We start from the raw sequence: 13,282 nt of genomic DNA, 5'->3' as shown, positions 1-13,282 counted from the left end.
TGTGTGAAACAGCCACTTCTTGGTTCACTTCAGTGAGAGTACTGACCAAAACCAAATTTATCACCATCTGAGTCCCTCTCTCAGCGTCCATCCAAGTGCAGCAAGAGAAAAGCATTGCAGCCTGCCTCAGAGGCTAGTACTTGTTGGACAAGCTAGGAGAGAATGAATTTCAGAATCCCAACACTCTTAACAGATTCCTTGCTAATCTCAGCGGAGTTTTATTGCTGTTGAACCCGGATTAGGAAAGGATAGGTGTTCATGGATATACTACCACCAGTGTAGTATATCCTACTACTCTGCATGCAGTCACGTATCACACATGCAGGGAGAGAAGAGAGCAAGGGGCTCATTAGCACATTCATGCCTCTGATGATCTTAGAAAGTGCAGATTGATAATGATTTTATAGTACTCAGAAATATATTCTATAAGAGGGCGAGACTGGAACAGAGTAAATGTAAAAAACATCATTAATAAGGAGTTAACCCTGTAGCATCTTATGTTTCTCAATTTCAACTTTTGTAAAACTTAAATTTCTGAGAAATTGTGCATTGAAGCATTTAAGTATGCCTTTACTATACTTCCATGCCTTTACTTCTGATGTATTGGAGCTGGAAGCAGCTAGTGGGAATTAATCTGATGCTGAGTGCAAGCACCTCAGTCTCAAGTGGTATCAGTCTCTGATGCCTGTGAAGATTTAGCTCTATATTTTTCCCACTGAGAACCTGGATGTGCCAGAGATGCCTTTTGTAAGCTGTGTTTGACTCTGTAGGGGCACAGAAACATGATGTAGCTTCGACAAGGGCTTAAATCTCTTTGCTCTGCTCTTGTCTGGGTCTCCATGGAGGCTTGCAGCTCTTGAAAACAAACCTTGCTCCTCTTGCATGTCACCCTCTGCTTTCCTTCTTCTGACTCAGAGTCTATGAAGTGATACTGAGGTGGTTCAGTTATCTGGAATCTCCTTGCCCAGATTACGTTAGGAGAGGTTGTGTGAGAGAAAATGAACTTCCTTTGAAGGAACTGTGCCTTCATGAGCTCACTCAGTATACTGATTTGACCTATGTTCTCCTCCTGCTCCCAAACCCTCTTATTTCCCACCTCTTCTATTTCTTGTTTCCCTGTTTGGGTAAACACCTGTTCTGTGTTTCATGTCACAGAACCTCGTCTTTTGTCTGGACCCTTCACCTTCATTGTGTGTTTAGACTCTGTCAGTCTCCTACTGTACCTTGCCCGTGGGCTGCTCTCCCGATGAGTGTCACCTTTATCGTTTATTTTATTCAAAAGTGAAAAAGCAAAATCTCTTCAGAGTTGTTCTATTTACTAACAAAAAATGAACCTTAATTATTTGAGGGAAATAAACATCAGTGTCTTCATGCGACTTGTCAGGTCTTGACGCAATTAAAGGAGAGGGTAGAATGCTTGGTTGGTCTTTACCATTGCAACAGAATTGATCCCCTGCTGTGTCTTCAAATGGTGCAGAGGCTGGAAGCCTATGTGGTGCTTGTTGTAGATAACTGTGGTATCAGTTTATTATGTTTATGATCTTATATCACGAGATACATGTATATTATGAGATTGTAATTATGTTCATTGTATTAGCTTAGTGTTGTGTTCTGTGTTTCTACTGCTGTGATACACATATGCTGTCAATTTCAGTTTCATTGGGCTGTTTGTAATGCTTTGTCCACAAAAACTGCTGGGACTATGGTAGCTGTGTTGCCAGTGGTCAGTAATTAAAAAGCAATTGTTTTCCTTTCTGTTCTAGGCAATTGATGAGCCTCCCTATCTCACAGTGGGCACTGATGTCAGTGCGAAGTATAGAGGAGCCTTCTGCGAAGCCAAGATCAAGACAGCAAAAAGGCTTGTCAAAGTCAAGGTATGTGGTTTTCCTGCAAACACTTCTTTTGAGGGGGGGTAAAAAAGTGATTAATGTTCACAATGGCACAATGTGAAACTTCTTAGTCTCAGGACAGCTAAGAGGCTGTCCTGTCTTTGGAGGCTGGCAGTACAGTCTTTGAAATAACAGTAAGCTTATTATTGTTGGGATGGGAGGGATTCCCCCACTCCCACACAAAGAAATATGTTCTGTTTCTGTCATTACTTTGTCATCTGTGTGTTTTTGACCTTCGATGCCATAGGCTGACCTTAAAGTAATTGATTAAAATGTGACAAATGTAGGCTTACATATGGGAGAATATTACCAGAAAATAGCTAAGACTACTCAAAGTAGGCTTAATATGGTTGCTTTTACTTGAGGAGCACAGGTCACTGCCATTTAGCAGTGGCAACTAGATAATGCTTCAGGAATAAGCTGAAGCCCTTCTGCCTTCTGAAAAACACTCGGCATATTGAGGCCTACAGAATAGCAAGCAGGGGATCTCACCTAAGCTTTATGATAACTGGTTAATGACTGAATCAATATAAGCCACATGCAGTACAAATAAAAATTCTGAAAAGGGATTGCAAGAGATAGATTTTAACATTCCTTGAAAATTTAAAGAATCATTTCTAGAAATAAAGAGAGCAATACACTGCAAAATGGCCATATATTTCTCTGGGGATAATGTGTCCCTAAACACTTCTGATTTGGAAGGAGATACTATTTTTCTGCTTTGCCTCTTAACCTCGTACAGAAATATTACAGAGCAAGGATCAAAACCACCTAGAAAATACAAATTAGATTGTTGCTCTGCAAGAGTTATGGTGGCAGAATATTTTTCTTATATCTACTGTAAATTTAAGTGAAAAATGTGTGAAATGTGAGTGGTGATAACCTGTTACAGAAGACTTTTGTATGCTGTAAACTATTTTGCTTTATTTGACTCTGCCCTCATGCTGTGGTTTATTTTTGCCTATAGTGTGTCTGAGGGAGAGAGCAAACACTCTCCATAAACCCTGATGGGAAGGACTATTGTCACTTATTTGATAATAATGTTAAATACAACAAGAAGATTTTAGTCTGAAATCTGATGGAAGGGCAAATTAGTGGTCTTTTCATTTCATTAGTCAAAACTCTTAATAGCATCAGCTGGTCTATGCTTTACAATACCATTGGGTTTAATGGTTAACTATTGCTACTTAAGCTGTTAAGCATCAGTATTTAACTACAGGGATTGTGTTGTGCCTAGATCACTGAAATCTTAACATATTTCAGTTTTTTGGGGGACTTCCAGTCCACCTCCTTAGATGGCCACTTGCTATTTATTGTTCAGTGCTAAGTATTTTCTTACGGGTTTATAAGTTGAAGTTTGGTCACTGCAAGGTTTGCAGAAAGATCTTGACATGAAATGGAGTTTTTCTGTAAATTGTTTATGGATATTTTGTACAAAGTCCTCTGGATTCAGGTGTGTGTGGGGGATGTGTGTTCACTGTTACTGTCTCACTTAAGGCAGTTCAGGCACAGTTCTGTTGTTGCTTTGTAGAGTAATGTGATTTGTGGTTGAGATTTTTGTAAGTGCTGTAACAATATCTGTTTACATTGTTTTTTCTCCACTAGGAATGTGTATTCTTTAAACAACAGTGGCCCTCTGATTTTCTGTGAAAATCTGTTTAGCTCTTTCTGGCACATGCATACTTCCCCCAGTATTAGCTCTAACAAAGATTCTCATTATCAGGTGTGCTTTGTCTGGAATTTTGGTCATTTATCTTCTGCATTTTTTTTTTCACTTGCTGAATGGGTTTCTTTTGGCCCCAGTATATATTTTATGCCTTAGTCTTCTAGAACTAGTAGAGGAGAAGGAAAGTAACTTAACTTCATACTGTCAATTTTAGCGTAAAGCATTCATTTAAGTTTTATAGCTAGATGTTCTGCTGAGAAAGTAGGATGCTAACAAAATTCTTTCAATATGGAGTATTGTAATCTTCTGACAAGTAAAATACATTTAATTGTGTCTCCTTTTACCTACTTGCTTCTTCTTTTGAATTCTGCTTCCTAGAATATTTTGAGGAGATACCTTCCCGATAACTTTCTCATCACCAGCATAATTTAATAACTTAATTCAATTTAATGGAGATGCTGTGTACTTATAATTGCAGTGTCAGTAGGTACTGTATTTCATGATTCAGTTTTTGGCAAATTCTGTACATGGTATGGAATTCTACAGTAACAAATAACAGCATTGCACACTTGGTCGTGGAAAGCATTAAAACTTCAGATTTGCCTGGAATTTTCAAAAGTGTTGAAGGCAGTACAGATTTGACTCAAGGGCAAGACTTTGGGTGTTACAAGAGTGTTAGTCTGCTTTATCAGATCTGTTACAGCTTTTTTAAGAGAGTTATTTAAGCCAGTTTATTTTGGCAGTGTCTCCTAAAACAATTAGCAGCGTCATCTACCACCACTTGCATTTGGGCACTCTGCATGGAGGTTTCAGAAGAAACTGTTTTCTGTGTAGGTCTTTATTAAACAGAAATAAGAAAAGCTTCTGCTGTAAAAGGACTTACTAGGACTGTCTTTTCAGGATGGTGAAGAAAAAAGAAATTCCAGCTGAGACTAACCAAGTTGATGGTGTGCTGCATGTCTTAATCTTTTGCCTGAGACAGGAAGGTTCCACACTGTTAAATACTTTGGGAATTAAAACCCACAACTAGTAAATACTGACATCACTTTTCTCAGCTTCAAGAAAGGCCAGCAGTGTCACACTGAGTTTGGAGTTTGAATATTTCTGTTAATAACCAGTATTTTTTGAGCACATATGAGTATCTCAAGAAGCAAAAACTGTTGGTATCAAAACTCTCCCCCCGCAAAGAGTCAAAGCCCCAAGATCTGTTTAAAAAGACAAACCATTCTGGAATACACAGTAGCAATTTGCTTTGTTTACCTTTCATCAGAGTACATTGTGGCTGCCTCATGGTTCTGGATAGAGTTCCTTTTTGCTGCAAAATACATTTAAGATAACTACAGAAAGTAAATAAAACAGATGTCTCTAAATCAGAATTGATATACTGAGTATTTGATACGAGCCACTAGTGACCCTAGGTTTCAGATTATTTTGCACCTTAACTGAACTTTGGCTTTCTAGATAAATTCCCCCAAAGAGAGAATTAAATACCTGTATCTGTCAGGATGAAGTTCAGAAGAGTAGTCTTTGCTCGGCTAGTTCCTAGCCTGAATCCTTTGTCTGCCTCTTGGTTACACAGTATGCTTTTGTCTGTGTGGTGGACAGAAAGTACTTGCCCTCGGTAGGTGCAGGTCTAAAAAAGAACTTACTCTCACAACTGTATGTGTTGCTGTAGTTCTCACAGAAGGTAAACAAGATGACTGTTTCATTACGTAGCACCTGGAAGGCAGTGTAGCATTTTAGTACATTTGTTTTCTAATCAGTCAAGATAGATTGTCCTTAGTCCTGGTTGTTGGTGCTGTTCTTGGCAAAACTCCTTAAAATCTCCTCTCTGAGAAGGCTATTGTAGGAGAGTTGGTGTTAGAGAACACTGTGGTTCTGAAGGAAGTTTTGCTGTTGCTGTGTGCTACAGTGAAGCTCTCAACAGCAGTGAGAACGTGTTCTTGGGCACACTTGTAAAACAAGTCCTGAGATTTGATGTGGGATTGCTGTAGTTGAGAGTTACTGTTACACAGCTGGATCTCATGTTACATTCTTACTTATGTCAAATACTCAGTAAAACATTATATACTTACATAAAAAGAGTGTGTTTTGGTGAACATCAGAACATCATTTGTGTGTGTTAATAAATGTACATAGGTACATAAAATGTAATGACAGGATTTTCTCAGTTTCCTATAATTTAAAAACCAGAGTGAAAATAAAACTTCAGATGTAATTGATAGGAGGATCCTATGACTTTCAGTGTAACCAAGTTAATTGTGAATGAAATGAAAGGTGAACATCTATAGCATCTGGTACAGATAGCTTAATCATACATTTGAATTTCCAGACCAATTTTTTTTCTGAGGACACAGTGTGTAGATTAAAGACAACAGCCTTTGTATCTTTATGGGAATGACAGAGGGAAATACCTTGGAAATATTTACAGGATTTACTTACTCCAGTTTTGAAGGATTGAAGTTAGCTGTTTTTACATTTCCTTCCAATTAACTCTGTGTGTAGGCTAGACTGACATTAACTGAAAGCCTGTTTGAGTTGCTCATTTTGTTTAGTCGACAGCAGTGTCCTGTATTTGTGTGAGTCTTTCAACCATGAGGGGAAAAATGCACTTTTATCAGCAAAAGATAAAGGTGCTAAAACCGTTTGATTTCAAAGCATTGAAATATCAGTGTTTCTTTAAAGTTGTACTCAGACATCTTGAAACTTTCTCCTTTCTTGCTGTGGTGTTAGAGAAGTTCAAATCATTTAAGAGAACTGCAGAGATAATTTTGAGCCATTAGACAATTTTGTTATAGTCATCCGTCATTTCCTTTAGAGATAATGATTCTATTGTGATGGATGAAAAATATTTTAGAAGTTTTGATAACTAGCCCCTCATGTTTCCAAAATATATGAATAAAACAGCTTTCAGCAAGTGGAATGGTTATGGTGACTAATTGTAAAATGAGAGTAAGAGAAGGGCTATTGATGTTTGCATGTGCTTATGCTGCTCAATTGTATCAAGTGATTGTCAGTTGAATTATATTTTTTAGGTAACCTTTAGGCATGATTCTTCAACAGTGGAAGTCCAAGATGACCACATAAAGGGTCCCTTAAAGGTAATAAATCTGGTTTATATCTTGCTAATGCTTTGAAAAACTTTTTTTTTTTTGCAATATTTGACATAAATGTGCATATATGGTATGGGATGAGAGTAGAAGGTTCAACTTATTACACAGGCTTGATGTGATCACAAAGCATAAAAGGTAATGCTGCAAAGTTAGAGAGAGCATACTCTTCATGTTAGCTTTTTTTCTTTGTGGTTAAAGGGGATGCAGCACAGGCTGGTGCAAGCTTCTTTGTTCTTTATGCCTTAAAGCTAAGAATTATGGCTGGTGCTGATTTTTAGTCACTGTTCCTTTGGAGAACTCAGCTGGAGGATTTGATGGGAAAACTCTTATACAAGAGAATGACATCACTCAAATTGGTTCTTGTTCCCCACCTGCTGGCAGGAAATAATCTGCTCAGTTAGTTGGCTTATTTTAAAGGAATGAAAAAAGAAGTTTGAGCGATACAAGTATATTCAAGTGAAACTGGAAAAAACGTGTTATATTTAGCACAGAATAGGTTAGAAATTATCTCTGTTTGCTAATACAAAGGTGTTGATTTCATTGCCTGTTTTAGAAACTCTCCAGTGCTAAGTGAGTTCTGTATTTTAGGTAGGAACTGTTGTGGAAGTGAAGAATCCAGATGGAACATATCAGGAAGCAGTTATCAACAAATTAACAGATGCAAGTTGGTATACTGTAGGTAAGAAAAATATTTATGTATTTGAATAAAACTCTTGACTTAAAAATATGCCTGTGACCTGGCCATGTTCTAAGCATGGTGAGAGAGATTTTTTGGAGGGAGATGCTTAGGTATTCAGAGTTTTTATGAAAAACCCTTAAAAATAAACTTCTTATATTAGGGTTTTATAAGAAGCTGTCCACCTTACAATGTGAAATTGGGACACCAAATAAAGACCTAGTGAATTTCTCTATAATTGGTGACTGCTCCTTAGGTATTTAATATACTCTTGTTAAATATTCTGAGGCAAAGTATGCTGTCACACATCCTTAAAAAAAAAGCAAGGAAGTGCTTTTAAAACGCAAGCTGCAACACCTGCTTTTCCCTACTCCCAGACTTAGCCCTTACAACAGCTGCTGTTAAAATACACATAGCTTGTTATAATGTGATATTTCAGATGTTAGATAATATATCCACATGCTCTATAGCAAATATAGGGTGGGGATTTTAAAGATTAATATGCAGGAAGTGTATTGATTCTTGAGAAACTACATAACCCTCTCCTGGGTGGATATGGGAAGATGAAGACTAAGTCTTGAAAGGACTTTAGCAAGACTTAGTTCTTTTGAGATATGGTTTGTTGTTAATCAAGTGATGTTGAACAACTAGGGAAAAACTTTATTTTCCCTAGTTATAGTCCTTTCAGAAGGGAATAGAGCTCTAAATTTAGATAAGACCTTACAGATAAGTGTTGAAGAAAATATGTCTGTTTTCCTGTTGGAGAGGTAGAGTCTATTAGTAAAGGAGAGAGTGTGTTAGGATGGGGTGAAACATAAGGTACGAAGACAAGAATTAACATTACAGATAGTGTTTTGATAATAAATACAGAAGTGGATCAGATATGGGAGCTTTTAAGAAGCAAATTGTATAGCTGGTGTTAGAACTGTGGTGTATGTCTGTGTTTATGTTTCTGAGAAAGTGTGATGTTAGCAGATCAGCAAGAAGAATAAGATAGGAATCCATGCAGATTAAATTTTGAAGGTAGATGTCATGGAGTTGCAGTCAAAGTAGATATCTGTAAAAAATCAGGAACTTAGGAAATAGGAAGAAGTATGGGTTTCACTCTATGCTCTTGTATTTTGTAGATAAAAGCAGACAAAAGCATGTTGACCTTGCAGAATTGGTAAAAGCAGCACAGCTGCTGGCAGTGTAGCAGACTTTGATAGAGAATTGACTCTAGCTGTGGATGATTAGAATAATCTTTGTCAGGAGGGTGAGTGGAATGAGAGGGAAATTTTCTTCACTGACAGTGATTGCTTTGCGGATCTGAGTGAAAGCCTTACTGTAAGATATAGTTGCTGTTTACCAGATTCCAGAATTGGCACACATCTTAACAAGCAGCTACTTAATGTTGTCCTAGCACTTGCTGAGAAACATCTAATTATTTGCACTTTTAATGATTTTGTGAATAAAATTGCTATGATTTGGTTAAAAACTTCGTGAAGGCATAGATCGATCTAAAGTAGTACCTTTCCAGAAGTTACTTAAGACCAGATATGCCATTGCAGCAGTGTCTGGAGAGGGATAACTCTTTGAGGGCTGCTTTAGACCTCTTTTAACACTGAAGTATGGGCAAAGTTGCTTTGAGCATCCCTGTGTGTCTTGTGTTCATAAGGTGTTGTCTGAATTGAAATTGTACATCAATTTGCTTACATGTTTGGGTTTTTTTTGGTGCTACTGCTTTCCTATCAAAGAACAACAAGAACTAAATTAAATTTTTATAAAAATCCAACTGTTATAGTCTTTTAAAACTAGTATAGCACTGTGTGTATATATATATGCATAAAACTTGTAAATATAATAGGCATACATACATAGATATATATATATATACACACATACGCATACATACATATATACATAAGTGTTTAGTTTTGCCTGCCCTGTAAAAATTCCTCAGAGAGCTCAAGGTGCTTCAGTCCTGGTAACTAGATACTGTTTTGTCATTCATATAAATGTCTCTTAAAGTCTGTGTTTACTATGAAGGGGGGAAGAAAATTGCAGGATTATTTGCTTTACTAAAAATGCAGAATTATGCATGTTCAAAAGTAGTCTTACCCTCTTCTGCACTTTTTTGTCATTACATTGCTTTTTCATAGTATTCAAAGTGGTTTTAGTTGCATTAAGTTGTCTCTTTTCTTCCCCATGTTCCAGCTTTTTTCTTGCTGTTTCAGAATGTGTGGTTTTAAATACATTACACTACTGTATGCCTGCTCAGTAGATTGTTTTCAGGATGTTCCAGTAGATCAGAATGTCATACTCATTAAGCCATATGTGCTCTGCTGGCCGCATAAGTCTTTCAGGGAGGTCAAGCTTTTCTTCTGAAAGTATTCATGTTACGGAACAAGATTAAGATTCCCTCTGGCAGGGAAGAGGCCGCAAGCAGATTACCACATAGGACATATTATGTGGCTACCTACCTAGCTCTGAATAGGTTTACCACTGCTGTAGCCAGCTTATCTCCTGAAGTGGATAGATTTTTTAATCTCTCTTTATGTAAGGAGACTGTTATGTTAATTAATAAAACTGGATTAGGAGCCTGCTGACTTCACTTAACCAAAGGGGGGCTTAATTATGTGTTGACCATCTGAGATGCAGTTCCAAATCTACGTGGTTTGTGTGCAGTTCTTGCCATTGATACTTTCCAACAAATTTTGAAGTGACAGATGTGCATCTCTAAGTGATACTTTACCACAGTTGAACAGTGTTCAACAATTACTGTAGTCTGTAATACAAGATGGGGAATTGTAGTTAGAGGGGGAAATTTCTTCACCAACAGTACTCAATTTTATGTATTGATGAAAAATTCTCAGAGCTAGATAAAAGGTTCTTTAATATCAAGTAAATACTGGTCAAGAATTTTGATGTACCTTGTTGCTTTTCGTATATTTTTATTTAAATTAGTAAATATTGAAGAGTAGAACACCCTCCAACATCTCAAAGAAGGAAATGGCTAAAATTGATCTCTCTGATCTTGCTGGTCAACAGCCATTCTCCTAGCACTGTTGTTTTGATCTGTTGATGGACAGAGGAGGATGTTTAAATGAAGGTGAAAGAGACATGTTAAGTTCCTGAAACTTCTATTTTTTTAATGTAATATTTTAATGTTATCTTGGGGTTACTTCTGCACCCACAAAAGTCTTCAAGATCACCGCTGTGTTGGGAGCAAGAATATAATTATTATCACTGCTCAAGAGGGGAGAAGAGATCAATTCTTGTCTCACTGAACAGCGCAAGCAAAGCCTAAGAGTCAAAATTTGTCATCAGGTTTTCATCTGCTAAGTACCTGCAGAAGACTTGACAAAAGGTTACTTTTTGTAGGACCAGTTTATCAGGTTCTGAAGACCCCACCTTAAACGTATGCAGTGCATTTCAGGATTCTAAGGGACAGTGTATGTAGCTGAATGGACTGTATTATGAACTTGTTTCCAGTTGACCTAGTGATAGCAGAGATAGCAAAAAGTCTAGAAACTGGGAGCTCCACAGTTCTGTAATGTACAGCTGGTTTTGGTGATTGTCAGCATTTTGGCTATTGTCATCTTCCTTAGGCTGATATCACTGTTGTTTTGTAGCGTAGTTGCATGAAATCAGTAGAGAAGGACATTGAACTTCCATACAACATTAAATTGCAACTTTTTTCTATAAATACCCATTTATATTTCTCCATGGTAAGCAGAGCTTCCACTTGAATATCATAGGAGTTCTGGTTGTGTAATTAAGTTCTTTAAAAATTGTAAATGTTAGAAGAGTAGTTTTTGAATTCTAGTGTGTTGAATTTAATTTTGTGTCCCAATCCATGAGTTGTCTGCTTGACTACTGATTACTCAAGATTCCTTTTAAGGTATGCAAGTGTGAAGTAGCTATGGTGAGAGAGCAGCTTATGTATTTGGTCAATCTGTGAAGTGCTTTACTGGATCTGCAGTGTTACTTGGGCAAAGGTTTGTCCTAGGAGTTGACTACAGAAATATATATCCCATTGTTTCTGACATATGAATGAATTGCTTATTAATATCCTGAGTTAAAAAGAAATGTTTTCTTTCCTCACTTCTTATCTGGTGACAGTATTTGATGATGGTGATGAGAAGACTCTGAGACGCTCTTCCTTGTGTTTAAAAGGAGAAAGACATTTTGCTGAAAGTGAGGTAATTGAAGAGTTTTTATATTACAACTTTTTATTTAGAAAAATTTAAAAGTGATACTTTTATTACCTCCGTTTTTAGTACATTATGTGTATCCATGCTACTAAAAATTTGGGTTATGCAAAGTATGGTCCACAGGGTCTGCTTATTCTTTTTTAAAATCAAGAAATACAATTAGATTTCACCAAACTGTAAGTTAAGAAACAAAATCAGGATTTAATCTTTTTCATTTTTATATTATTGATAATTCATAGATTGTAGATCACACATAAAACCTGCGATCACACACCTACTTCACATTGTATAAAAAATTATTTGTATGTATTAGTCAGGAAAAAAACCACAACATAACTATAACATAAAAAACTAATGTACATGTTCCCACATAATTAAATTCTGCTGCATTTTGATGGTCAAATCTGATTTGTAATAGTTGATGAAAGATAAATGCTTTTCTTTTAAAAGACCAGTAGTAAGTTGCTGTTACTTGTTTATTTGACAACAGCTACCAGTATTTTGAAGCTGGCTCATGTCTTAGAGGTGACTTGCACATTAAAGTATGCAAACATTTGTAGCACATTTCAAATTGGAATTTCAGAATGAGGGTTGGTTATTCCTTCATATTATGTAAGACAGTCTGGACAGACGGGCAGATTTATGTAAACATGTTTGTTTTTTGGACAGCTACTGAGGATGGGTTTTTTTGCTCTACATAAGTATGTTGTTATTGTTGTAGTCAGCTGAGTCTGTTGTTTGCGTACTGCATTCTTGTGAAGATTTGGATATCTTCTAGAATCCTAAATCAGGATTAAACACATGTAAAGGTGGGAGCCTAATTAGATGCCTAAATCTAGATTCAGATAGAAATGATATTATTTTAAAGATTGTGGTGTTCCTTCAGTTAGTTCTTTGTACTAATGGTCAGCACAACTGAAGGTTATATTTCTTCTGTTCCATAAATACTATTTTAATATGGTTTCAGCAGTATTACCTTAGACTACATGGGTTGAAAATTTTGGTCTACATCTATTGCTTTGTGACCTGTTTGGCTGAGTGGGAATAATTTGGATTATTTTGTCAGATTCAAGGAAACCGTACATTCAGATGACTGCTACTTCTTATTTTATCATCTTTTTTATCATTTAAGCTTTTGATGTTTTGCCAGAAGTCACTGATTTGCAATTCACTGTCACCAGCTCTGAATGAAACATGTTGTACTTTTCTAATAATTACCTTGTGATTGCACACCTACTCAGCAGGGAAAATTGAGTCTCAAATTTCATTTGTAATTAGGCCAGTGCCCCACAGTTGTCTTGTTCTGATACTGCTTCCCAAGTGTGTGATGTAGAATCTTTTAGGATGTCCACACTTGGAAGTAGTCGTACATTTATTTTTAGATTCTAAAAAACCAGTTTTATTGTCCCTAAGTCAGTTCTCTCTGAGACAGAATACTTTTGAGATTCTTGTCAGTGTTACACGTTGAAAAATTCATACATGGCAAAGAAGTTCAAATCAGAGGACTATATTTAATTTGGAAGGCTTTTTGCCTTCTTTCAAAGAAAAATAATAAGTGGCTGTACAAAAAATTCTTGTGTACCAGGAGCCATTGAATCTGGAATGGTTATCATTTAAACAGTTAACAGCAGGCTTAAGGAAAGAAGATTCTTCATGTCCATGAATTCCTTCTGTTGGAGCATTCTCCCTGAAGAGGGAAAGTTCTTTCTCTCCCTCTCTTTTTGTTTTGATGCTGATAAAGC

General features: G+C 36.7%; 1 protein-coding gene across 4 annotated transcripts in view; it reads left to right on the top strand.

Moving 5' to 3' along the window:
• ARID4B (AT-rich interaction domain 4B) overlaps positions 1-13,282 on the top strand; it is an 89,333-nt gene that overhangs the window by 28,624 nt on the left and 47,427 nt on the right. For all 4 annotated transcript variants that reach the window (XM_039568140.1, XM_039568143.1, XM_039568142.1 and 1 more), the window contains exons 3-6: positions 1,764-1,874; positions 6,591-6,656; positions 7,257-7,347; positions 11,449-11,528. In XM_039568140.1, the coding sequence (XP_039424074.1) occupies positions 1,764-1,874; positions 6,591-6,656; positions 7,257-7,347; positions 11,449-11,528 (348 nt within the window). The remainder of the gene's footprint in view (positions 1-1,763; positions 1,875-6,590; positions 6,657-7,256; positions 7,348-11,448; positions 11,529-13,282) is intronic.

The sequence above is a fragment of the Corvus cornix genome, chromosome 3 (assembly GCF_000738735.6).
Source record: "Corvus cornix cornix isolate S_Up_H32 chromosome 3, ASM73873v5, whole genome shotgun sequence".
In the NCBI taxonomy this organism is placed as follows: domain Eukaryota; kingdom Metazoa; phylum Chordata; class Aves; order Passeriformes; family Corvidae; genus Corvus; species Corvus cornix.
The sequence above is the reverse complement of the archived record's forward strand: the minus strand, read 5'-3'. Positions and strand labels throughout refer to the sequence as shown.